Here is a 25,363-nt window from a genome sequence, read left to right as displayed (position 1 = left end):
ATTGCACCGGGAGGCACCAGTGCAGCCCGATCCACCCATGCCTCCTTACTCGGACGCCTTATTCCCCCGAGTAAACGTGTGGAGGGGATCGGGACGCCAGGATGCATAGCGGGTTGCGTTCGCACAGAAGTAAGTCCTGGTGAATTCTGAAGTGAGCCAGTCCCAGATCTCCACTCAGCGCACATGTTCGGACCACGCGCAATTGTGTGTGTATGTGCAAGTAGCTTGCCTTGCCTAGGGCGCAAAATTAGGGTGACCATATGAAAAGGAGGACAGGGCTCCTGTATCTTTAACAGTTGTATTGAAAAGGAAATTTCAGCATGTGTTATTTGCATAGATGGGGAACCTGGTGAAATTCCCTCTTCATCACAACAGTTAAAGGTGCAGGTGCCCTGCCCTCTTTTAAATCTGGTCACTCTGGTATAGCTCCTGCACCTTTAACTGTGGTGATGAAGAGGGAATTTCACCAGGTTCTCCTTATTTATTTATTATATATACCAATGACACCTGCTGAAATTCCCTTTTCTATGCAACTGTTAAAGATACAGGAGCCATGTCCTCCTTTTCGTAGGGTTACCCTACGCAAAATAGTCTGGCCCTGGGTGGGAGACGACAACGAAACAACATTTACTGTTCAAGCACAGCTATGCTAAAACCGTAGATATCTCCACCGATTTCTACGAAGGAGAGGGGAAAAGAAACATCTATTGAAATCCGAATACTCCCCCCGCCCCGTCCCATGAATATCAGTCTAAGAGTTATTAAGTCTATGGAGCTCTGCAGCAAAGAGGGCGTGGCTTTGCAGAAACGGACGCAGTCGGGAAGGGGGGGGGATAATGACGCCTCTCGCCACGCATGCGTACATCGGAAGGGGGAAGTCTATGGTCTCTGTAGGTCACCTGAGTGCGATGTCTAAGGAGTGAGTGACCGGGGGGGCGGGGGGGGGGCTTGACGGGAGGCGTTGGGGGTAAACGGGGACCAGGCCGAGCCAGCGAGCGAGCCAGGAGGAGCTTGGGTGGGTCTGGCATTCAGGGCACCGCGAGAAGCCCCTTCCCCGAAAGCGGGGATGGGGAAAGGGGAGAGGGGCGCGAAGGGCGTCTCTGAGCACCTGCGTGTGGGGCTGAGGGAGGCACAGGCGAGCGGGGATTGTTTTGGGGACGGGGGCGGTCGGTGGCTTTTGGGGCGCCTATAAGCAAAACCCCCATGATGTTGGGGGGTGGGGTGGGGTGGGGCGTCTTCCTTGGCAGAGCTGGTTTTGGGGCGTCTGTGCGGGGCTGAGCCTTTTATAGTTCTCGTCTTTCCTCTGCCCGCAATCTGAATTTAAAGCCTCGTTTTTTTAAAAAAGGTCCCTCCTTACTTTCTGACCTACAGCAGAAACATTCGTGTCGTGCTTGCACACCTCCTTCGTTTTGGAGGGAAAGGGGGCTGCTGGATGAGTGCGGTATAGGCGAGACCTGGCATAGTCTGGACAGCCACCTGTCGGGGATGCTTTAAGGTAGATTCCCACATTGAGCAGGGGGTTGGACTCGATGGCCTTAGAGGCCCCTTCCAACTCTACGATTCTATGATTCTATGTGTTAACCCAGGTCATCTTTCCCCAGCCTGATGTCCTCCAGATGTGTGTAAGGGAAGGGTTGCAGTTGCTTGGTCTCACAGGTTTTACCTGCCATTTTGAATGAGAAGGGATTTATTTATTTATTTGCATTTTTAGAGATCTCTTTGGTAAGAAAAAAACCCTTGTTAGTGCTTTATTTGAGTAGAGAGTCATATCCAAACCTACAGCAATTTCTGCCTGTGGTACCTGCTCCTTGATATGCCTTGATACGAGTTTCTGCCTCCCCAGTTCACTGTTCTGCTCTCTGGGAGTCATGTCATCTTTTTAAATTAGTCATTAATCGTAAGCACCCATTACATGCAAGATCCTCAAGGTGACATCTGGTTTTGGTTGCATCCTAGAACCTCACATGTTCTTCAAATATGGTCTACACGATTGAAGAGATGTTGGTGCTGCTGCTGCTGGATTAATTGAAACTCTAATGCAGAAGATGGAGTAGAGTTCATAGAATCATAGAACAGCAGAGTTGGAAGGGGCCCACAAGGCCATCGAGTCCAACCCCCTGCTCAATGCAGGAATCCACCCTAAAGCATCCCTGACAGAGGGTTGTCCAGCGGCCTCTTGAATGCTCTCTTGTTGTCCCAAAAGACAGGGCTAGAACCAGTGGTTGGAAGCTGCAGGGAATCAGATTTTGGCTAAAGATTAGGAGAAACTTCCTCACAGTGAGAGTTGTCTGGTCGTGGAACAGACTGCCTCAGGCGGTGGAGGGCCCTCCTTTGGTGGAGGTATTTAAGCAGAGGTTGGATGGCCACCTGTCAGGATGCTGTAGCCACATCCTGCATTGCAGAGCCTACACTGAGCAGAGGGTTTGGACTAGATCAGGGGTGCAGAACCTCTTTTAGCCTGAGGGCTGAATTCCATATAAGAAAAGCTCTCAGAGGCTGCATTCCAATGGATGGTGGAGCAAAAGGGGCAGGGCCAAAATATTTAAAATACCAGCTTAAAGCTCTTACTGTCAGTGACTCTTGGGAGAGGTCTTTTAGAAGGGGGGGGCAAACTGCAAAACTCAGGAAACCAAAGTATTGGTGGTCAAGGGAAAGGGGTGTGACCATCTGGGAACCCCAGGAGGACCAGATTAGGACCCCTGAGGCCTGAGGTTTTACCTCCTGAGACTGGATGATCTTCAAACTTCCCTCCAACTCTAGAATTCTATTTTTAAGAGCCCATTTAATTTACCTTCTGGGCTTGGTAACTACATTACGCAAACATAAACTAGCATTGGATGTAGTACAGTGTCTTGCAATTACTATTGTTAAAATAATACCTTAAAAGTGGGAGCAATGCTTGGTGAAATATCCAAAACCAAAGGCAGTGCTTAGGAGAATATGTAATGGGTCAGTGCTTTTGGCACCCTGGGTAATAGTTCTTTCCCCCATTTGAACAAGCAAATCTGCATGAGTGGTGCAGGTCACAAGATGTAACTTTGCTTGATTATTTTTCTTGAGTAAGAGTTCATGCGACCTGGTTAAAGTTACAGTTCTCCAGTTAGTCCTGTTCACATAGCTCACCTTCTGCTTGTTCTCTCACCTTAGGAAAGTGGAGATTCCAGCCCCACCATCATCAAAATGCATCCTTTATTGGAAAAGGAAGGTCAAGTCAGAATACATGCGCCTTAGGCAGCTCAAGAGGCTTCAAGCAAACATGGGAGCCAAGGTAAAGATGTGCCTAACCATGGGTGGGAAAACTGCCTTTTCAGTGGGCCCTGCCGATTTCCATTAGGGATGGTCAGATGGCGTCTGAGTGAGTGAAGCTCTGCCTTGCAACTGGTTGCCCTACTGGAGGATGAGTAGTTCAAATAAGGCATGGGTAAAGCTTCTAGACACATCTTTCCCCACCATCTCTAGGACTCAGCTTGCCTAGTACCCATTGAGCTAAAACTTCCATAGGGGTGTTACTGTTGCAGCAGAAACAATGAAGAGTCTTCTGGCACTTCTAAAGATTCATTATGGCCTAGGCTTATGCGAACCTAGCGGACTCTAGTTCACCGCAGTTGATGCCATGTGCTACAAGACTCCTAGTTCAAGTAATAGAGATGTTCTTAGTAGACCCACCATATAAACATTCCAGAGGAAGAAGAGAACATTGAAAAACTGAATTTTAAAATTCTGATCTGCGGGGTGGGGGTGGGGGAACCCAGAATGTATGTGGGTGCAGGAAGACCTCCCCATTGATCAGTCAGCTATGGTGACAGCTTTGCCTCAGAGAGAAGAACTGGAGAGGAGAGATGCAGTTGGCATTATAGGCTATTGTGGAAGGGTTGATCTTGACTCAATCAGCATGAACATGGTGTGGGTTTCATCTTTGAAAATTTGCCTGCCTGTGTGCTTAAGACAGTTGATATTCTTTTGTTAATGATACAGACTTAAGGGCTTATTCAGGGAGAGATTCCTGGGGCACATTTTGCCATTCTTACAGGGGGGAAAAGTTCCTATGTGAAAATTTGCTGGTTATTGTCTGATTGCGACCCTTACACACAAAACAGCTTTGTTTGCTAAAGCCGCCAAAGATATTTGTGCAATCACTCTGAATGCTATTGCAATGGATTTGATTTCTGTTATTGTATGGGGATGGGGATATTCTGCTATTGCATGGTCTGTCAAGCTGTCCTCTTTGTAGTGGCTCTTAGTCAAATACAATAAAATGATTTGATGATGATGACTTAGGGGCTGTCTCCTTGCTGAGCTGGGTCTCCATGAAACTCTCTTCCAGATGGCAAAAGGGCTTAAACTTCTTCAGGGTGAAGTTGATGATCAAACATTTTCTCTTTCTGTCTTTTTCCCTAGGCTTTGTTTGCACATAACTACACAAAGGTTCAAGAAAAGATAAACGTCTTGAATGATGACTGGAAAAAGCTTAGAGTTCAACCTATTCAGTCAATGAAGCTGGTTGGGGGGCACCCTTTTCTCAAGCAGGTATGCTAAGCAGGCAGCTGTTGGCCTCTGTGGGTGTGTCAGTCTTTTAGTGCCGCATTGTGCCATCAAAGCCCCCATGTCCCCTTTGCTAGGGTTGGTATCCACACTCCAGAAATAAGATGTCCCTAGTCTGCCATGCGACAGCTTATAATATTTTCACAATAAATTGGAGAAGGACTGTGGGAAGCATAAACTGTGGCATGTATTGGATACATCAAGTGTTTGGTCCACTGAGAACCTCAGCTTGTATTAGTAAAAGGTTGCTAATCCTTATAGATGCAGGGAAGCATTCAGACGTGGCTTTGGATGAAATGTTCTGCTTTCAGTAGTACAGGCACATCATTTGCTCTGGCACTCCACTTACTCCTCCTATGCTTAACTGTCCCCAGACTCCTGTTATAGTGATGAGCGTAAGGGAAGGCACGTGCTCTTTTAAAATGTCTTGGAAGCAGCACAGAGTTTCCCTGCATAATGCAAATCCAAGAACTGGATGAGTGTTGCTTTGACAGAAGATGTGGATGTTGTCATTGGCGTACCTCTTTTTCTGATCTTTTGGGTTTGGAGAACATTGCACGTCCTGGGTAATAGGGAAAGGAGGGATACTCAGGTGTTTCTTTTCTCCAGATGTTTGAATTCTGTTCTGAGGATATTAAGAAGTTCTGCACTTGCCCCCCCCCCCCCCCAGATAGAATAAAAGGTGAGATGAACCATTTCGAGCCATGTGAAGTCAGTAGTATGAGCCAGGCTTTTTGCAGTCCAGCAACAGTAGCAGACTTGAGCAAGGTTGTTGAACCTCAGGATGGTGAGCCAAAACCAGCCTACTTTGGGGTTCCCCTTATGGCCACGCCTCTTTCCCCTGACCTCCAACCCTTTGGTGGTTTCCTGGCTTTTGTGCAGGTTTTTCCCCATTCTAAAAAGTTAAAATGCTTCTCCTAAGGCAGAGTTACTGGCAGGAAGAGCTCTAAGCTACACTAGGGCTGGTAGATTTCAGCCCTGCCGCCTTTGGCCCCGCCCACCATTGGAATGTGGCCCCCAAGAGCTTCTCCAAAATGGGATTCGGCCCTTAGGCTCAAAGAGGTTGGGCATGTCTGGTATGAGGACTTCCATGTACACAATCAATGCTTGAATCCTCTGCCTTGTGCACTTCATTCATTGCTGCCGCTCCCTCTCTGTAAAAATCCCATTGTGTACAAATCCCCGGTTTCTGTTGTTTTGTTCATCCCCTTCTGTTCTTTAAGCCCTTCCACTAGAGACTTGAGCCCTTCTGAGATAGAGGGAGCAGGAACATGCCCACAGTTCATGGATTAGGGCAGACTAAATTTGAGTGAGGGCTTCTCCCTGGGGTCATGGCTCACGGCCAATGGTTAGACTTGGAACCCTTCAAGGGATCCTTATCTGATCCCGGTGTCTGATAACTGATGCACATTACATTTGTCCCCCGGTGAGAAGTGTAATACAAGTGAACCTGATATTTAGTGGAAAGTCCTTCTTTGGGAGGGCCTGTGTATCACTCCCTTGTTATAGACCACAACTTTTCTCCCCACTCTAGTGCACAGTTGAGAGCATTTTCCCCAGTTTGAGCACCCAGACCTTGTTCATGCGGACTCTGAACACCGTAGCCCTGGTGCCCATCATGTACTCCTGGTCTCCACTCCAGCAGAATTTCATGGTAGGTGATCAGCTACTCTTGTACCTAATCTCTAGCCACAAATAATGACTTGAACAGGAACTTCTTTCTTTTATTGGGAGCAGTTTTTGTGTTTAGTTGTGGGGCAGGGGCTACCTACATTTTTTGAAGCATGCCTTTGGTACATATTCCTTATAGCTTCTCTGCTACAAGTACTTCTGAATCTGAAATAGATGGCATTTCTCACCCCATCCCACCCCGGTCCGCATGCTTCTGATTGTACTGTGATAACTGGGCTGCCTCTTAGGTGGGTGGAGGCTGCTGGGCTGCCACTTTCCTCACAAAGCTTAAGGAGTGGATAGAGCAGATCTGTTCTGTCTCTCATGATACTAGAACCTGTGGTCATCCAGTGAAACTGGAAAGTAAATTCAAAATATTCAGAACAGACGAGAGAAGGCATTTCATCACATAATGCATAATTAATTTATGGAATTTTCAGTCTTAGCATTTGCTGATGGCCAGGGGCTGAGATGGCTTTGAAACTGAAGCACCCTGGGACTGGGTGGAACCATGCAGCTGTGCATCCCCAGTACCAAGACAGCAACTGTTACAAGGTTAAAGACATCTTCAGGCTGAGATAGTCAGGAGGAACAGCAATCTAAAGACTTTATCTCCAGACCGTTCCTTCTCTTCTGATGGGAGGACAGAGGCCTCTTGCTGCTCTCATGCCAAGATGTCCTCTGCTCACTATGTCCTCTGTCCTAGAAGGAGGACCCTCCTGGCCCCAATTCCACCTGGGAAGGAGCACTTTGAGGGTGACATGCCCCATGTAGATCTGAGGAGTTCCACTTTGATTCTGCAGCATAGGAGTGCCCCATGGACAGTCTTCCATGGAAGCTTATGTTCTGGAATAAGCCTGTTTTCCTGCCCATCTCCTGGGAGGATCAGAGCTAGAGCAGATCGATTGAGAAAGGCTTTCAGAGGTGCCTGATTTTAGACCTCCACATTTCTTATGTGAATCTTCTTGATCCATTCACAAAACCCAGGTGCAGAAACACTCTGTCAGCTGTCGGCAGGGGAGTGTGTGTGTGTGTTTCTCCCCAAGCTCTCAGGGCGTGCCGTTCCAGTTGTTGAGCACCCTCCCTTTTTTGCCCATTGTCCTCTTGTAAGTCGGAGAGATGGGGAGGCTAAAACAGGGCCATCATTCTGTCCCTCACAGTGTTGATCCCTTGTGGCTACCAGCCATCAGAGTTGCTCTAGTCCAAGGAAAGAGGGACAACACTTGGACTGAGTAACTCATGGGGATTCAGCCCCACACTAGAGGCATCTGGGTAAGTAGCAGCTTTAGAGTGCTTTGAGTTCCTTCCACATCTCCTGTAGCCCTCACTATGTCATGGCTGAAGTAGGCACCTCCTGTTGTGCCTCTAAAGGCCTCGTTCTCTCTATCCATTGTTGGGCAGGTTGCACCATGTAGTGATGGAGCTGCGTGTGTGCATATTTGTATTGTGTCTCTCATATGGACAGATATTGGGTGTAGCTCTGCTTCTACCTTAAACTGACTAATCCGGGGCAGGGAAAAAATAATTCCGAGCACCATCTGCAATAAACAATGACTGTACAGGAGCCCTAAAAAACACCTTGCTGCTGTGGAGTGGATATGACTAGGACTGTGTGTGCTCCCTCCTTCAGGAAAGGGTAGTGCTCTGGCAGATTGACATGGCCTTGCCTTCAGAGGGAGTGGGAGGCGGGCTGCCCTCCTTTACTGGTGAAGAAAGAGCTGCTGGGATAAACGGTACCAGCCTTACCCAACTTCCACTCTCCAGATGTGTTGGATGGCCATGCTGGCAGTTGTTTTCCAGCAGATCTGGAGTCACCACATTGGGGGAGGCTGGGCCAGTCAGTAAGATCAATGGATATCCCTTTGGGATCTCATTAAGGTAGCCATGCAATCTGCCATTTGCAGGCTCTCCTGCTGAGCGGACAAGGGACAGCCACCTGCCTCCCTCAGGCTCTGTCTGCCCTGTTTGCAGGTGGAGGATGAAACTGTTTTGTGCAACATCCCCTATATGGGGGATGAGGTGAAAGAGGAGGACGAAACCTTCATCGAGGAGCTTATTAACAACTATGATGGCAAAGTCCATGGAGAAGAAGGTAACTGGTACACACACTGCCCCTCCCTAGAGATATAAGGGGCTTCCGCACAGCCCCCTGATTGTGGGTGGGTGTAGAGAGGGGAATGGGACAGAGGATTCCTTGAATGCTTACCATGTCATTTATAAGGGATTGTCAGCCTTATGGCCTCTGTTCCTCTCACACAAGCTGGGTTTGAGTGTCATTTTGTTAGTATGCCTTGTCATAAGAAGCTCTGCATGTGTATACAAAAAACGTTATTTACCTTGGTGAAGCTGATTTTCCCCCATACCTGAGTAGGGGCAACCTACCAATCCACCGTTCACCCAGTTCTTCCTTCCAGAGATGCTCTCTAGTTCCATCCTGATCAGTGATGCTGTGTTCCTGGAGTTGGTAGATGCACTGAATCAGTACTCAGAAGAGGAAGAGGAAGGGCACGATGCTTCTGAAGGCAAACAGGAAGTTGGGAAGGATGAGTTGCCTGTCACCCGGAAGAGGAAGCGGCTTTCTGTGGAAAGTAAGTCTCTTACCTACCCACCATTGTGAAAAAGGCATTTAAATAACCCCTAAGTTGATCCGTCTGGGATGGCTTGGACCCTATGAGGAGGAGTCAGGAAATGCAACTAGTTTGTAAAGCAAGCAAAGGATTTATTTAGAGAAATGGCGAAGGGAATAAGCAATGAATAAAATAAAACTGAGAAAAGAGTTACAAATATTCTCAGAGAGCCTCACACATTTTCTGGGCTACAGACTTAGTTTCCAAATGTTACAGGTATTCTCAGAAAGTATCACACACTCCCCTGGGTTACAGACTTATTTCCCTAGTGTTTCCAGAGAGTTGCACGCTCTCTGGAAACAAGAACGCTTACTTTCCTTAGGAGGGCGCTTGCCTCCGAGTTACAAATGTCAGCTCAAACTTGGCTTACTCAACTGTAGTACTTCATTTGACTAAGTATACAGTTAGGCGCTGTTGGATTATACAATTCCCACCATAGAATAGTAGAGTTGGAAGGGGCCTACAAGGCCATCGAGTCCAACCCAACATTTTAACAATCTATAAATACATTTTAACATGGTGATTTAAATTTGTAATTTTGCATTGCTGCTGTTTTTATCTGGTTGAACTTTTATATTGTATTTTATATTATGGTTTTATACTGTTGTTTTATACTTTGAATGGTTTTAATTTTTGTGAACCGCTCAGAGAGCTCCGGCTATTGGGCGGTATAGAAATGCAATAAATAAATAAATAAACCCCCTGCTCAATGCAGGAATCCACCCTAAAGCATCTATGACAGATGGTTGTCCAGCTGCCTCTTGAAGGCCTCTAGTGTGGGAGAGCCCACAACCTCCCTAGGTAACTGGCTACATTGGTGTACTGCTCTAACAGTCAGGAAGTTTTTCCTGGTGTCCAGCTGGAATCTGGCTTCCTTTAACTTGAGCCCGTTATTCCGTGTCCTGCACTCTGGGAGGATCGAGAAGAGATCCTGGCCCTCCTCTGTGTGACAAGCTTTTACGTATTTGAAGAGTGCTCTCATGTCTCCCCTCCATCTTCTCTTCTCCAGGCTAAACATGCCCAGTTCTTTCAGTCTCTCTTTATAGGGCTTTGTTTCCAGACAAGTCTTGGGATACAGAGCTCTGCTGGATTGCGCCCGGCAAATGGCAGGCTAATGCACGCCAACAATACCCTCTCCCTCGCCCCTCAGCTGGTTGTAGAACCTGAAAACCAATTCGTGAAGTATGACAAAGCAAAGACGGCCCTCCCTTATCTATGCCCTGGACGATGAATTCCACCCATGAAATTCACCCAAAACATACCCACATTCACGCAACTGAAATCTGGCTAGGATGTCAGTATGCATGTCCGGTGGAGGCGTGTGCTGTCCCTGTGTGTACGTAGGACCATCCGAGATACCGGCAGTCCAAGGGGGGTTTATGCACTTAGTCTCTCGTTGGGGCCTCTGACAGCAAGGGAGGTTCATGGAGGTGCTCTTTGTTAATAATACACCCTGTCCAGTTCCAGCACAAATTGCTTATTTATTGAAAGATCAAGAGCAGCTCTGACAACGTCTCCTGGCTCCTCAATAGTTCCCAAGGTTGTTTCCATGGTCATAAAGCGCCTGTTCCCTGTTATAAAACCATCTGGTACTGACACCCCCTTTGCAAGCTCATCTCACCCCTGGCCACTTCAGGGATCCTGGCACATATCTTCCTACCCTCCTTCCATCTGACCTTCCTAGAATCCCAAAGCCATTCATTAGCATTCCTTCACACTTCTCTCCCGCCAGAGCCAAGGCATTTCACAAGAGGTTGCTGTCTTTGCTTCCATCCCACTCCCGCTTGCATGTTTTGAAACACGGGTACATTCAAAACATTTACACACATTTCTCTTTGTTTTACTTCACATCGGTTACATTTCAAATAGAGGTTTAAAGTTCAATGTGGCGCCTATGTTTACATCTTGTTCTATTATGCTGTCTCCGCACACAATATATAGGGGTCATTATCACCCCCCCCCTCCTTCTTTGGTCCACCATAATGGTGCCATAACGTTACATGCTTTGCTCCTCCTCTATGCCTCTTCTGTCGGTATCTTGCACCATCTGGTATGAATTGCCACTCCAGTTCTATACACTCCAAGATTTCTTGGTCATATCCTTCTCCAGCGGAGATTAATGGAAGTGAAGCTTCCAGTTGGAGGCTGGATGTGTTATGGGTCACAGCTCTTTCATTCCCCCCACCCACCCAACCCCAGAAATGATATCTTAAGTGAAGCATCTTGATAAGGAAGCCACCCCAGTTGTTATTCTGAGAAGGGACAGTTCTAGACCACAGCAAATGTTGCACAATTCCGACGTGGAAGGGCCCTTTTGTGTAAGAACTAGTTTTCAGCTTGCACGTAAATGGTGTGGCGGCCCTAGTTGTGTACTTTGTTTTGCGGGAAGCTGCTAGTGGCTGCACAGCTCCACATGTCTATGCAGTAATTGCATAGGTTGCATGCTAATTCCTAGAGGAAAGTGTGCAGAAGGCCCTGTTTGGCCTTTCCTTTGCAGAAATAGCTGAGAGCCTCCTCTCTCTTAGAGAGTGAGTCATTGTCTGGTGCTTACACAAGGATGTCTTTTGCCTTAAGTGGTTTGTTTCTAATTATCCTCTGGATCAATTCCACCCTAGAAGATCAATTCTGGGAAAGGAATTAAATGCCTTAAGTCAAACAGTATCCTTATGCTTCCCTGACACAGGCAACAAGAAATGTTCCAAGAAGCACTTCCCGAATGACATGATCTTTACCGCTCTTTCGTCAATGTTCCCTGAGAATGGCTTTCCAGAGGATATGAAAGAGAGGTAGGGATTATCTACTACGAACCAAGCGTCTTCTGGTTTTTCTAATCTGGGAGAACAGGACAGCAGTTTGAGATACGGATTCTCAAGATATGCAGCTAGAAAGTATTATTTTTATAGCTTAACAACTTGTGAAATGTGGCCATCACTTCCAAGTGTAGGTAGATATACATACAATTTACGAACAGGTTGAATCCTAATTACTACAGGGAAATAATCCCGGGGGTGGGGCCAGGGTGTTGTGTTGCCTCACTTTGGTTTTCCCCCTGCGAGATGCGCCTTGTCTTCCTTGTCTTCCTTGTCACCTTGAGCAACGTGCTCCTGACATGTACCTGCTTTCTGCTTGTTGCACGCTAAGGTCTGTGCTGGCCAGTGTATGGTTGTGGCTCTTAGCAGGGGGTTGGAATAACTGGCTTTTGGGCCCTTCCAACTGTGGTTCTATGATCTGCAGTGTAATCAGGATTGTGCACGTATCTAGCACTCCCCTGAGGATGTTCAGCTGTGTTCCTGGACAATTCCAGGTACTCAAAGTACCACTTGCCTCTGGCGTGCAGACCAGGAAGAGGCAATGCTTTCTTTTTTTAAAAAAATAACACCTTTTCCCAAGCGGCAGCTTTTACCTTTTGCATCGGAGCTACTCCCGGAGCCCTCTGTGTGACTCTGCTCTCCCTGCTCCCCACAGATACAGAGAACTGACAGAAGAATCTGACCCGAACGTCCTCCCTCCCCAGTGCACGCCAAACATCGACGGGCCTTCTGCCAAATCGGTCCAGCGTGAGCAGGCCCTGCACTCCTTCCACACTCTCTTTTGCAGGCGCTGCTTCAAGTATGACTGTTTCCTCCATCGTAAGTTCATGGCACAATCCGTGCCTTTTCCGTTCCTACTTGCAAGGGTCAGCAACTGTTCCAGGGAAGTTGCAACAAGTATTAGGGTGTCCCAGTGGTTTCTTGTGCCTGGGGAATGTTCCTTCAAGACCTTAGAAGATCTTGTCTTCTTAGGAGGACTGTTCTCAATGGGTAGGAGGACCCAACTCCTCCAACCCATTGAACTGTGTTCCTCTCAAAAAGTTGCCCCAGAATTGCCACCTCTGTCTGTCTGTCCACTCTCCTTTCCACTGCATTCTCTATGGTTCATAAAGTACCCAAAGTGGCTTAGAACAACCTCTAAACCACAGGTCATGATAATAAAAAAACCCAGATCATTTGCAATAACACAGCCGGATAAAAATTACAATTCGCTCTTTCAATAGTCATGTTAACCTCAGATAGCCAGGCTCAGTTTGGTTTATTAATCAATGAAATATTGCAAGACTAATTAGCGTTATAAGAAAAACCCAAGCAATTTCTTGCCTTTTTGGGGAAAAGATATTTCCGTTCTTAAATTACAGGGATCTGTCCCATCCTTGCATGGCACAGATCCCTGTAGTTGTTGAGCTGGGTTTGGAATTAGCTGAATCTGGGTGCAGTTACCAAGTTCTTGCAAAGCTACAATAGTAGTAGTAACTGTTACTATAGTGCTGGAACTGGGGTGTGTTCACAGAAGGGGGAAGGCTCCTACTTAGGAACAAGTCCCTAAGCTATTTTGATGGTTCCCTGTTCTGACTCAAGCAAAGTGATTCCTGTCTTCTAGCTTTCCACGCAACTCCCAATGTTTATAAACGGAAGAACCGAGAGACCAAGATCGAGATGGAGCCGTGCGGGCTGGACTGCTTCTTGTGGTTGGTAAGTTGGATGGGAGTTACTGGGGGAGGAGGAAGATGGGAGGAAATGATTACGTTTGAAATACGTAGCAGTGAAGTATTTGGGAGGGATAGTTGCATTAAGACTGTGAGAGAGAGAGAGAGAGAGAGAGAGAGAGAGAGAGAGAGAGAGAGAGAGAGAGAGAGAGATGATAAATTCTAACTCAGCTGCTGTCTCCATTTGAAGTGTGCCCACTTATTATTTTGTAGAGGGCTGATCTGTTTGTCCTAAGGCCTGGCAGTTCTACGTAGGATGACATTGCTGGAAGATATCAAATATTGTGCTGAATTAGAACTTATCAGGGAATTTGACCTGTTGATGGTGTGGCTGATGAAAATTATGACCTTGTCGTAGTGTTGCCTGAGTGCATATATTTGTCAATATTTGAACTTGCATAGAGATGTCATAACGTATTTCATGCATTTCAACCTTTTTCTCTCTGTGTGTGTGTGTGTGTGTCCACGTGCATACGCAGATCCGCTCTCGCTTTCTCAGTGCCAACTGAGGATGATGCTTCATTCATCTGATGGAGGCTCTAGTCCATGAAAGCTTATATCTCAATAAATCAGCTAGTCTTTAAAATGCTAGAAGCCTCTACTGTTCATTTTGGAAGTAATTGTATTAGATGCTCAGCAACTGTCTGCATAGGGACAGTTAAACATACGCTACTCACCTCCTTTGTTCTCCCCTGAATGTTTAGTGACCTGCAAGCAGGGAAGAGCTTTTTTAAGGTTTATCAAGTAATAACAGCTCTCTCTTTTTTTTAGGGCTAGGGTTTTCTGGATGTAAGATTCAATGCAGGCTGGTGGCATCTTCACTGACTTAGCCCCACTATCATTGTTGGGGCTTCTACCAGGTTTTCTCTTTTGTATTACAGTGCAAAAATTTATTCCCTCACTGTGCACCGGCAAAAAAAACCCAGTACTGCAAAAAGGCCATTTAAACACTCCCTACATTCTGGCATTTAGCAAGAAGAAAGTACACAACACCATACAAATCCAGTATAGAAGGAATAGCTTGTTGACTCCCTGTAGTCATGTATTTTACTGCACAATACGCATGCCTTAATCATTTCCCATTTAAACTACTGCAAAACACTCTATATGGGGCTGCCCTTGAAGAGGGTTCAGGAACTACAGCTAGTGCAAAACTCTGCAGTCAAATTGCTTTCTGATATGTGTTTTACACTGGTCTTACCTGACTTGCACCTGCTCTCAGCTTGTTTCCAGGCACAATTCGAGGTGCTGGTTCTTGCCTATAAAGCTCTAAATGGTTTGAAACTGGGATCTCTGAAAGGCCCCCCTCTTACCATGAGAAGCAGCCCATAATTTACGTTCCACATTGGAGGCCCTGTTTTATATCCCACCACCAAGAGGACACTGGATTGGGCGTTTTTTGAGGCAGCACTTTTGGGATTCCTTCTCCTAGGGAGATTAGATCAGCCTCTTCAATTGCTTTGTTTCCAATGAGCAATAAAGACAGTTGTGTTTTGCTCTGCATTTGTCAGTTGTTTAAAAGGTCTGAGGCTGGTTTTAATTTTCTGAATATTTTACTTGCTGTGTTCTTAATCTCCCCCCCCCTTTTTTTTTTCTTTTTCTTTTTTCTTTTTTTGCTGCCAAGAGGGCTTTATGGCCTAAAACTGGTCCATAAATATGTTAATAAATAAATACAAATAGCTCTCAAAAGAGAAAATGATAATCTTGGTTAAATTGTTTGAAGCTCTAAATACTTCAGACGGAACAGGGGGGTGGGCTTTGAACATGTATCTGCAGAAAAGCTGGGCGGTGCTGCCAAGAACCACACAGCCATGAAGGTGCTCTTCAGAACCGGGGCCTCAAAGAGGCCTGGTCTCGACCCCTCGTGAGGGATGCTCTTGAAACCTGCTCAGTTCTCCCCACCCCGGTCTTGGTGTGTGTTTCTAATCAGGCTGTGCTTATAGGAGGGAGCCAAGGAGTATGCCGTCCTGCACAACCCACGCTCAAAGTGCTCCGGCCGGCGTCGACGCAGGCACCCTACGCTCAATACCTCCGCTGCCGCCGCCTCGAACACTTCAGCCTCCACGAGCAACGACGCAAAAGAAGGCGATAGCGACAGAGACACCGGCAATGACTGGGCCTCCAGTTCCTCTGGTACTCGAGGCTCCCTGGATCCGATCTCTCATAGTCTTTGGGGAAGAAGGGGGATGGGGATTTGTGGCCCATGCCAGTTTCCACTTAGGAGCTTCCTTTTGCGCCTTGGAGGCGTTGGTGGGCCAGCAAGTCGAGAGAGAACCAAAGGCTGCTTTTTCAGTGGCGTTCGTCAGAGGGTAGTTTGAGCCGGAGCTTGATCCCAGCTTCTCACATGTCTTCAGTGCCCAGGCTCAAGCCTGAAATGAATGTGTCTGAACATGTGCGGAATGCCTTTCTTTCACCCCAGCTTCCGGGGCAGATGATGGAGATGAGGGACCCCCTTTTTGGACCCACGGGCCCATTTGGGAATCTGAGAAACTGCTGTGGGCACCACCACAAAATGGCTTACATGGTGGATATGACGAGTTGCATAATGGCTGCTGTGGAGGCCTGGATAGTCAAAATCGGGGAGGGCGAAAGAAGTAGCAATGCTAGAGGCTGGGAGTGGAAAGAAACAGCAAAGTAGTAAAGGTATGTGGGAGAGCAAGAGCAAGGTGAAGGGCTAGGAAGGGAAAGAAAGAAGAAGGCAAGGGGGGAAATAGCGAAGGGGTGGAGGGAACAAAGTATCAAGGCTAGAGACGGAGTGTGGGGAAGAGAGACTGAATACACAACCTGGGGTGTGGGTGGTCACGTTGTATGAACCCAGCCACTGAGAGCAGAGGGGAAGGAAAGGTCTGTGGGGGAGGGCGGGAGGCTGGGTGGGGCCAGAAAGCAGCTCTTTCCTTCTCCACCTGCCCATAGCTGATCTGCAGCAGGTGCAGGAACAGGACGGAGAGCCTGGCGCCCTAACGTCTTTCAAGGTTTGTATTAGAAATAACGTTTTGAAGAGATCGGGGAGTTGAAAGCTATGTGGGCACTGTTGGAGGTTCCCACAGGCACTGCTTTGGTGTAGACTGCAGGTATACCTCTTTTGAGGGGCACCCCCAGGCGAGAGAGAATGGTGATCGTTTTAGGGGCACGCGTTTGATCTGTGCGTTTGTTCTCTCATCACTCTAGAGGCAAACTCACGTTGCCAGACCCCAACCAAGCCGAAGCTGAGCCCTGCCTCTTCGCAGCCCTTCATGTCCGACATGCCCCTGGAGCCAGTTGAGTGGACAGGGGCTGAGGAGTCCCTCTTTCGCGTCTTCCATGGAACTTACTTCAACAACTTCTGCTCAATTTCCCGTCTCTTGGGAACCAAGACATGCAAGCAGGTGTGGATTTGGTGGCTGGGAGGACCAGCTGAGCAATGCCGGGCATGTGTGTCTCAATTCCCTCCCCCTGAGATGTTTGCATGAGCTGCATTTCTACTCTGGCAGGTCTTTCAGTTTGCAGTAAAGGAGTCCTTGATCATGAAGCTGCCAGTGAATGAGCTCTTGAATCCCTCCCAGAAGAAGAAGAGGAAGCACAGGTGTGTGGCCAGGGGGATGTGCCCAGTGGGAGGCCCAGGAAGAGGCTCTTTGGGCTGCAGAACTCGGTTAGGGATTTTGGGGGTGGGCAGATGCAGCCCTGGCTCTTGTCTTCTATTCTAGTCCTCCATCCCTCCTAAGGAAACGGGTAAGAGATTTGGTGGCTTCCTGCCAACCTCTCTGAACTTTCTTGAGCTGGAGTTGATCTCTGCTTCCTGCCATTTCCCAATTCTGCTTTTGCTGTCAGAGGCTAAAGAGAGAGATTTCTGATCTTTGGGGATGCAGTAAGGTGTGTCTTCAGGTTAAAACAGAGGTGTTCTTTCCTCTCTCCCTCTCCTCCCCTTCCCCCAACAAAGGCTCTGGGCTGCTCACTGTAGGAAGATCCAGCTTAAAAAAGGTAATGTTTGTCCTCCTCTCTACCGCACCCCCTGGCTCACACACACGCGCACAGTGTCTGTTTCCCCACCTCCTGCTGGGGAACAAAAGTAGAGCCTAGAGTGTTTGCAGGAGCCCTGCCCTGCCACTAGCCCCTTCTGTCTAAATCTCTTCCAGAACCGCCTAAGGCATTTCAATCAGCTGTTGGTACACTGTTTCCCCCAGGGCACAACCCAGATCAGGTTGTGCCTTGGCTGCCACGGGGGCCTGGATAATCCAAAGGGGTGGGGTGGGGAGAAAAATGGTGAGGCTAGGGGTTGGGAGAGGGGAGAAACAGCAAGATAAAGGGGGAGGCGGGCAAGGAAGAGCTACGTTAGGGGCGAGGAAGGAGAGAAAGATGACGGCTGGAGGTGAGGAAGGGAAAGAAATGGCAAGGTGAGAAATGGACAGGCTAGAGACGGAGTGCGGGGAGGGAGAGAGAGAAGGCGGAAACTCTGTTGGGTGGAAGATTGGGTGGGCCAGGAAGCAGCAGTCCCCCTCTGCCTGCCGACCCGTAGGCGAACCTGGCACCCTAATATTTTTCAAAGTTCGTATTAAAATAATTTTTGAAGGGGACAGGCAGTGGGCAGCTTCATGGGTACCGTTGGAGGTGCCCATGGGCGCCGCATTGGGGACCCCTGACCCAGATGTCTGTCATGCTTTTTTAAGTCAGAGCAAGAACTCCCTCACGGCGCTGCGTACGGCCACGGCGGCGTCTTTGCCTCGGCTGGGGACTGCAGCTGATGCAGGGCTGCGTTTCCACGGGGCTTGGTTCACAGCTTTTCCTCCATCCCCTTTCTGCAGACAACTCATCTACTCAGGTGTACAACTACCAGCCCTGTGACCACCCGGACCATCCCTGTGACAGCTCCTGTCCTTGCATCATGACCCAGAATTTCTGCGAGAAGTTCTGCCAGTGCAACCCTGATTGTAAGGAACAAGGCACTAGGCCAAGTCTGCACGTTCTGGCCTATGGCTTCCTAACGCGGGTGGATTTGTTCCGTTTCTCTCCTGGTGCTGAGGCCCTTTCAAAGACGTCTCTGTTTCCCTGCAAGGCCAGAACCGATTCCCGGGCTGCCGTTGTAAAACACAGTGCAACACCAAGCAGTGCCCCTGCTACCTGGCTGTGCGAGAGTGTGACCCGGACCTCTGCCTGACCTGTGGAGCCTCGGAGCACTGGGACGCCAAGGTGGTCTCATGCAAGAACTGCAGCATCCAGCGGGGTCTCAAGAAGGTAAATCTCGATCCAGACAGTGGGGAGACAAGGAGTGAGAGAGAAGGTTGGTTAAGTTTGGAGGCTGAAGGTTGGGGCTGAGAAAACGAGATCTGATCTGTTGAGCCTGCGGTGGGGAAAAGCTCCCTAGGAACCTAGTGAAATTGACTGATTTGACCCATCTACTCTGCTTCTGCGAGGCATGGAACTATCGGAGGCGCCCAATCTGCCCACCCCCAGCACCTGGGAATTGCCAAAGCATTGCCAAACTCATCTCTGTAACTATAAGGGATAGAAATTTATTTTTTAAATGGGATCCTCTGTGCAGTGCGACTATAGATGCATGGGACACACAAGGTGTCCTCTTGTGTCCTCTTATTCGGAGGCTTTGACGGACAGACATCCGGATCGAATGCTGTAGGTAGAGGGCAGCTTTTTGTGGCTGGGGGCCTAGAGTAAATGGTCTATTTGGTCCTGCCCAACTCTATGATCCCCCGGGGCTGTGTGATCTGTTGCCTCTTTCCCAGGAATTTAGCAGGGCAGGCTGAGGTCCCTTCCATCTCTCCTCCTCTTAGCACCTGCTGTTGGCCCCATCAGACGTTGCCGGGTGGGGAACCTTCATCAAGGAGGCCGTGCAGAAGAACGAGTTTATCTCTGAGTACTGTGGGGAGGTGAGTTGGGGAGGCAGAGGGGGCGCGTGGCTTGGGGGTTCCGAGCTCCTCTGCAGCATTCCTTGGCTCTCTCCTGTTGCACTGCTGGCAATTGGAAGAGGGCGGCATGTTTTTTCTCAAACTATCATAAAGGAGACCAATTTCTCTTATATGGCTCAACTCTAGAGTTAAGGTTTTAATCAAAGGGAACGCAGCCTTTCATTGGGTTGGAAGGACTTGATTCTCCAGGTCTCTGTTCCGTTCTGCACACACCTGTTGTGTCAGATTTAGTTATAGAAATGGTGGGAAACTAGTTGCCTTGGGCAGTGTTAGTAAACAGTGTAGATTTCCTTGTATGGAAGGCAGTAGGAGCAAGTTTAGAATCCCACGCATAGTTCAGTTTGTAGGTGTTGGGACTGAGGGGTGGGGGCGTCGGGTAGTCCGTATGTTTCTTAAAAGTAAGAAAAGGGGACAAATTACTTTTTTTGCTCCAAAATAATAATTTGATTATTATTCACAGCAAAAATGTGTGACCAGCAATTTCAAGTTCTGGATTAATGCGAAACTGTTAATTTTTCAGCAGAGTGGGGCAGAGAGGAGAGTTATGGTTAGATGTTTGTTTTTTCCGTGGGACTCTCAGCTACCTCACTGTTACTTTCTGTAGGGAAATGAGCTGGACTCTTCAGCTTTTGGGATTCTGTTTTCCAGATCTAGGGGTTCATTGGCAGAAGTTACGCCCATTAGCAAACCTGGCTGCTTGCTTGACAGGATCTGACTTGCCCTGTTGTCCTTATTTCACCCAGCTCATCTCTCAAGATGAGGCTGACCGACGTGGGAAGGTCTACGACAAATACATGTCCAGCTTCCTCTTCAACCTCAATAATGGTAACCAGCTGCAGAGGGGCAAGATGGAGCTCCACCTCGGCTCTGTGGCACCATCTTGCGTCATGGAACGGAACGTGGGGAGGGGAGGCAACGAGCCTGGCGGCAGCAGCAGCAGCAGCGGGAGCAGGGCCTGGGCCTCAAGCCCCGCCTGGGCTGGCTTTGGAGGGGCTGCTTTGCCAAAGCCCTGCAGCTTCTGCAGTAGGTCCGATTCTGGTCTCTCTTTCCTGGACAGATTTCGTTGTTGACGCCACCCGCAAGGGCAACAAGATCCGCTTTGCAAACCATTCTGTCAATCCCAACTGTTATGCCAAAGGTGAGGCTGCTGAGCCGGTCTGTGGGGGTAGAGCCCACCTTGGGGAGGGCTGCTTCCAGGAAGGCCCCTCGGCGTTTCCCCGCCCCAAAGAGGCCTCCTGGCATGAAAGGGCGGACATGATGGGCATCCATTTTAAACCATTGAAACCTAAGGAGCTACCTCATCCTGAGTCAGACTGCTGATCCATCTAGCCCAGTATTGTTGGCACTGACCGGCAGCGGCTCTCCAGGGTGTCACGCAAGATTGTTTCAGACCAAGTGGTTCTGCAGCCAAACCACACAATTGTGATTACAGGTTTTTGTTTTAAAGTGTAGAATTTAGGTATCTGCAGCAGAATCTGTGGTCATGACGGGGGCTGATCATAGAAGAGGCTTCTATGTGCTAGGGACACAGAAGCAAGGGAGCAGTGCTCTAGGGCCCTGGGAAAGAGGCATGAGGAGCTAGATTGGACAAAGTTTGTTAAACTTTAGCAGCTACAACCAGATGACTGCTTCTAATGCAGAATCCGACAGCTTGAGCAGAACGGTAAGAATACTAGCTTTCAATTAAAGCATGCACGTTTCTAGTCTTTGTAAACAAGGAGAAGAAGAGAACTTGGATTAGCAAGCGTCTGTGCTGCTCAAAAACATTTGTGCAAAAGTAGCTTATTTCGGCTGTGGAGAGACCTGGAGCTCTCTTCTGGGTTCTGCTGTAGCACAGCGAGTGACTTGAACGTAGGATCGCGTACTTGGCCGGTGGGTGCGTGGCAGTGACGTTGAGAGGTCTTGGGGCGGGAGCGACCCTGCAAACGATGAGGCTGACCAGCTGATCCAGTCTCTCTCTTGCCCCAACGTAGTGGTGATGGTGAACGGAGATCACCGCATTGGGATCTTTGCCAAGAGAGCAATCCAGGCAGGTGAAGAGCTCTTTTTCGATTACAGGTGAGTGTGTGTGTGAGTGAGACAGGGAAGGCTCCGGCTCCGGCTCCGAGGTGTCGCTCTGCACAGGGCCCTACCTGCACCTGCAGAGACCACACCGAGGAAGGTGGCGCCTGCTCATAGCAGTTTCTCTTCCCCTGCAGGTACAGCCAAGCCGATGCACTCAAATACGTTGGCATAGAAAGAGAGACCGACATAATCTAGCACGCTGCTCCCAGCCGACCTCCGCGCACCTTATCCATGCCGCTTCTCTCATTGCTGTGTGTGACGCCAGAGCTTCATCCCCCCTGGATCCCTCTTCAGAGAAGGGAAGGGAGAAGGCTGCTCTCTTTTGGCAGCACAGAGACTTTGGCTCCAAGGCCTCCAAATGGGCGGCCCCTTGGGGAACTCTGCTCAATTGATCTTGAGGGGAGAATGAAGAGGAACCGAAAAGGCAGAACCCCTCCCCTCCCCCCACCCCTTCAGCCCACCCTGTGGAGGATCCGCTTGGGAGCAGGGGCGCGCTGGAGCGTGCAGCCTCTCCTGGTCCTTCTTAAAGGCTTGGCCTGAGCTGGAGGAGTGACTCCTTTCCTCCAACTGCCCCACCTTCTCCACGGGCAAGAGCAGGGAGAGCCCCAGCCCAAACAAAGCCCACCTGCAGGGAAGGATGGTCGTAAACCGCTCCGCGGAGGCTCTTTGGGGAAAGGGATTCGTAGGCTGCGAAACAACGGCGGTGGGAAGGAAAGGAGCTTGGAGATGGGTGGGGCGCAGAAGGAAGGGGAGGGTGACTCGTGAGGGGTAAAGGGAATAAGGGTGTTGCCCTCCAGAAGGAGTTGGACTGCAATTCCCATCATCCCTCACCACTGGCTGTGCTGTCTAGGGCTGATGGGAGTTGCAACCAGCATCTGGAAAGCCACGTTCCCCAACCCTGGGATAGAGGGTTGAACATGGAGGAGCAGAAGATGGCGGAGCGACACTGGTGAAGCAGCACGGGAGGCGAGGCACAAAGCCCGTTTGCTCTGCGTTGTCCTCCATGAGGGCGTTTAGCCCAGGGTGAAATGCTATCTGGTGCTCTCCAGATGTCTTGAGCTACAGCCCTGAGAGCCTTGGCCAGCGTGGCCACTTGCCATGCTGGCTGGGAGGGCCCCGGGTGTGGGAAGGCAGCAGTAGATCGTGATTGTCCCCTCGATGCGCACCCTCGCAAAACAAGGTAGGGGGTGGCAGGCGAGGAGGAGCTGGGGGTTCTCACCACCTTCCCCAGGGTGTGAGGCTGGAGTAAAGTCTTCCACCGCAGCAATAAAGCCTCCACCTGGACCGGTGGTGGGGCTGCTGCTGTGTTGCCCACAGTGTCTTGGTTGCTGCTCTTGAGAAATTTCTTTTCCTGATGGAAACGATTTGGTCTTGCAGAATTCATGTCCTCCTTCAGTCAGAGCCCTTTTGGTAAAGTTCCCCTCACTTCTGCAGCAAGGAAGTTATTTTATTTGTCCTCTCTCTCTCTCTTGACCCTCCTCTAGTGGGATATTGAGCGCCTTAGTACTTCCCGAAACTAATTGACACTCCTCAGTTGCTGAGGACAGACTCAAATCTTTTTTTTAGCTCTTCCCTTTGAACGTCCTTTAACAGCACTTTTGAAGCTGTGAAAAGCTTCCTGCGTGCTCACATGGAGGGGAGATAGTTGGATGTTTGTGTCCCAGTTAGACAGAAACCTTAAGGGCTGCTCATGCCTTGCCTTGCCCCCCCCCCCCCCCCCCCGATCAGGATTCATGTACAAAACAGACAAGTAGTTTGCACTTTATAATAATTCACTCCATCAAGGCCAGGGAGCTGTAGGAAGTGAAAAGCTGACTCCACTTCCAGTCCATTGTGTGGATTACTCCAGGGGCTGGAAACCGGTGTCCTTGTAAGATTGTCGAGGGGCTGGAAACCGGTGTCCTTGCAAGATCAAACCAGTAATTAAACACTGGCTCATTGCACTGTTGAGGGTATTTGCAATGCCAGCAGTGGACCAGATCTTGTATCAAAGCAAATAAATCTCTCTCTCTCTGCGCCATTTGGTCCAGCATCTGCTGCATCAGTTTTGGAGAACGGGAGAAGAAAAACAGAAGTCATGCTTTATGGGACTGGGTTTAGTGTAACTAGTATGCAAAGCTTTTGAATTACATGGATTTGTAGTTGAGATATCAGGGAGTGGAATCTTACTATTGGCTACACAGAAAGAAACTTTTGGCCTACTTGGAATAATTTCCAGTCCCTTCAGATCGAAGTAGTCACGTAATTGAAAACCTTCTACGTTGAGGTGGCTACTTTGATCTGGTGACTGAAAATTATTCCAAGTAGGCCAAATGTAGCAGCATTTCACTTCTCTATAAAACACGCTGTTATCGGCTGAATCTTCTCCACTGTCCCTAGACCTAATGTGAGTCTGGATTATGTGAAGTAATATTAGATGGTGGTTCTGAGCATGTGCAGAGTGCCTTTGCTACTGTGTAATTACAACCTCGCCACCATGTAGGATCAAGGGAAAGCGGTTCTGGGTATGAGAACAAAATTGCTGGGGAACCTGGAGTGCCTCAGTCTCTTGTAGAAACTGATCACAGGAAAGACCTGAAGCAGCAGGAGCTTTTCCCTGCGGCTGAATACTTGTGATGGAAGAAAGCGGGACACCTGTTAAATGTAGCAGCTCATTCACTCACTACATCCAGTCGCAGTGAAGCATACATACGTATTTTCACACTAGTATTAATTTTGGTGTAATTACTAGTTTGAAGTCCACCACCTTTACTACAAACCACTAATTAGGATCTCGAACTTGCAGCCCTCCTCCTCTTACCCTAGCTACTAGATGGCACCCCAGACTAGCAGCCAGATTAGGGTCAGGTTGTGACAGCCTGCTCCCTCAAGACACGTGTAGAGCAAGGGTGAGCAGAAAGCAGGTCCAGGGGTGTTTTGGATTTCAACTCCCAGCGTTCCTGATCATTGGTCATACTTGTTGGGGCTCCTGGGTGTTGGAAGTCCCAAACACCTGGAGATCTACCTTCCACCCACCCCGATCTAGGACTGATGCATGTGCCGGAAATTTAAGTTACGTAAGAGAAGAACACGCACGCACCCCACTAAGGCGGCATAGGGGGCACTTTAATTTCAAGATGGAGTGAACTGTTCCACATGCTCCAAGTCCTGAGGGATGCAATCAAATACGTTAATGGCCTCCCCTTCTGCAGCATTGTTTCTACTTAACATTATTCTTCAGGGAAGGTAAAGTTGAGACAAAAGAGAGAAGCAAGGCCCCCAATTTTTAGCTATAGGGGTCATAGCAAAACAATACGACTGAGTGGGCTTGAGGATTAGTGGTAGCTAACCTGGTCCATCAGCTACATCTGAGATGAAGGGGAATAGGGGTTTGGGGGCAGACCTGAAACCTGCCTCAAGGCTGCACAGTTCTGACCAGAGTAGTAATGGAGAGTAGGGTGGGCAGATGGGCTATTACATACTTTGTCCAGTGGGTTGAAGTACCAAACGGTGTTTGATGAAGCCACTGTTGCTCAGCACCAGCTATTGGCCTTTCACTACCAGTCACTGACTTAAAGTGATGCATGCCTGTTTTGTCAGGGAGTAGTAGGCCTACCGTGGTGGGTATTCCGTTTGTCTACATTTGCAAAAGTACCTTGACCTGCAGAGGCGTTGTTCTTGCAGCTCATGGGTGTTTAGACCTCATATCCATAATGCACTATAGTTCCTCTTGTACTACAAGCCCGTATTGCTTGACACTTTTGAGGCACAGCACAGAGACCAGGGGTGTATTTGCAGTTCTGACAGAGGGATGCAATCCCCTTCCCACACTTTTAGAAAGTAGCAGTCGTATACAGGCAGTAAGAATTTCTATGCTTTGCCCACCGCATCACGGAACTGCTCTTAGGGACGGAAAAGGGGGGGGGGGTCCCTCCAGGCCTCTTGCTGTCCGCCCTCGCCCTCCTCTGGCCGCTTGTGGCTCTGCTTTGCTGCTGGCAACTTATGTGCACTTTATATTATGGCTTGTAAACGTTTGTCTTAATAAAGGTGTAGTGACCACTGAA

The 25,363-nt window shown here is 48.8% G+C and overlaps 1 protein-coding gene across 3 annotated transcripts; it reads left to right on the top strand.

The window, feature by feature from the left end:
- The first annotated feature begins 876 nt into the window (after positions 1 to 876).
- On the top strand, positions 877 to 25,363 carry EZH1 (enhancer of zeste 1 polycomb repressive complex 2 subunit). 3 transcript variants are annotated; one of them, XM_063132480.1, is made up of 20 exons: positions 877 to 919; positions 3,148 to 3,268; positions 4,399 to 4,527; positions 6,077 to 6,196; positions 8,185 to 8,305; positions 8,628 to 8,801; positions 11,524 to 11,626; positions 12,306 to 12,469; positions 13,254 to 13,345; positions 15,303 to 15,492; positions 16,528 to 16,724; positions 16,830 to 16,921; positions 17,276 to 17,316; positions 18,138 to 18,263; positions 18,389 to 18,567; positions 19,122 to 19,217; positions 20,000 to 20,081; positions 20,314 to 20,394; positions 21,230 to 21,314; positions 21,455 to 25,363. In XM_063132480.1, exons 1-20 carry the CDS (start codon positions 882 to 884, stop codon positions 21,513 to 21,515), a joined length of 2,292 nt encoding a protein of 763 aa, XP_062988550.1. In that variant the 5' UTR covers positions 877 to 881; the 3' UTR covers positions 21,516 to 25,363. The 3 variants fall into 3 exon arrangements, with proteins under 3 accessions (XP_062988550.1, XP_062988559.1, XP_062988568.1); XM_063132489.1 differs by lacking the exons at positions 20,000 to 20,081; positions 20,314 to 20,394; positions 21,230 to 21,314; positions 21,455 to 25,363 and adding an exon at positions 19,905 to 19,986; XM_063132498.1 differs by lacking the exons at positions 877 to 919; positions 3,148 to 3,268; positions 4,399 to 4,527 and having other exon boundaries at positions 6,178 to 6,196; positions 8,118 to 8,305.

The sequence above is a fragment of the Elgaria multicarinata genome, chromosome 1 (assembly GCF_023053635.1).
Source record: "Elgaria multicarinata webbii isolate HBS135686 ecotype San Diego chromosome 1, rElgMul1.1.pri, whole genome shotgun sequence".
In the NCBI taxonomy this organism is placed as follows: domain Eukaryota; kingdom Metazoa; phylum Chordata; class Lepidosauria; order Squamata; family Anguidae; genus Elgaria; species Elgaria multicarinata.
This window is presented reverse-complemented; position numbering and strand designations above follow the sequence as displayed.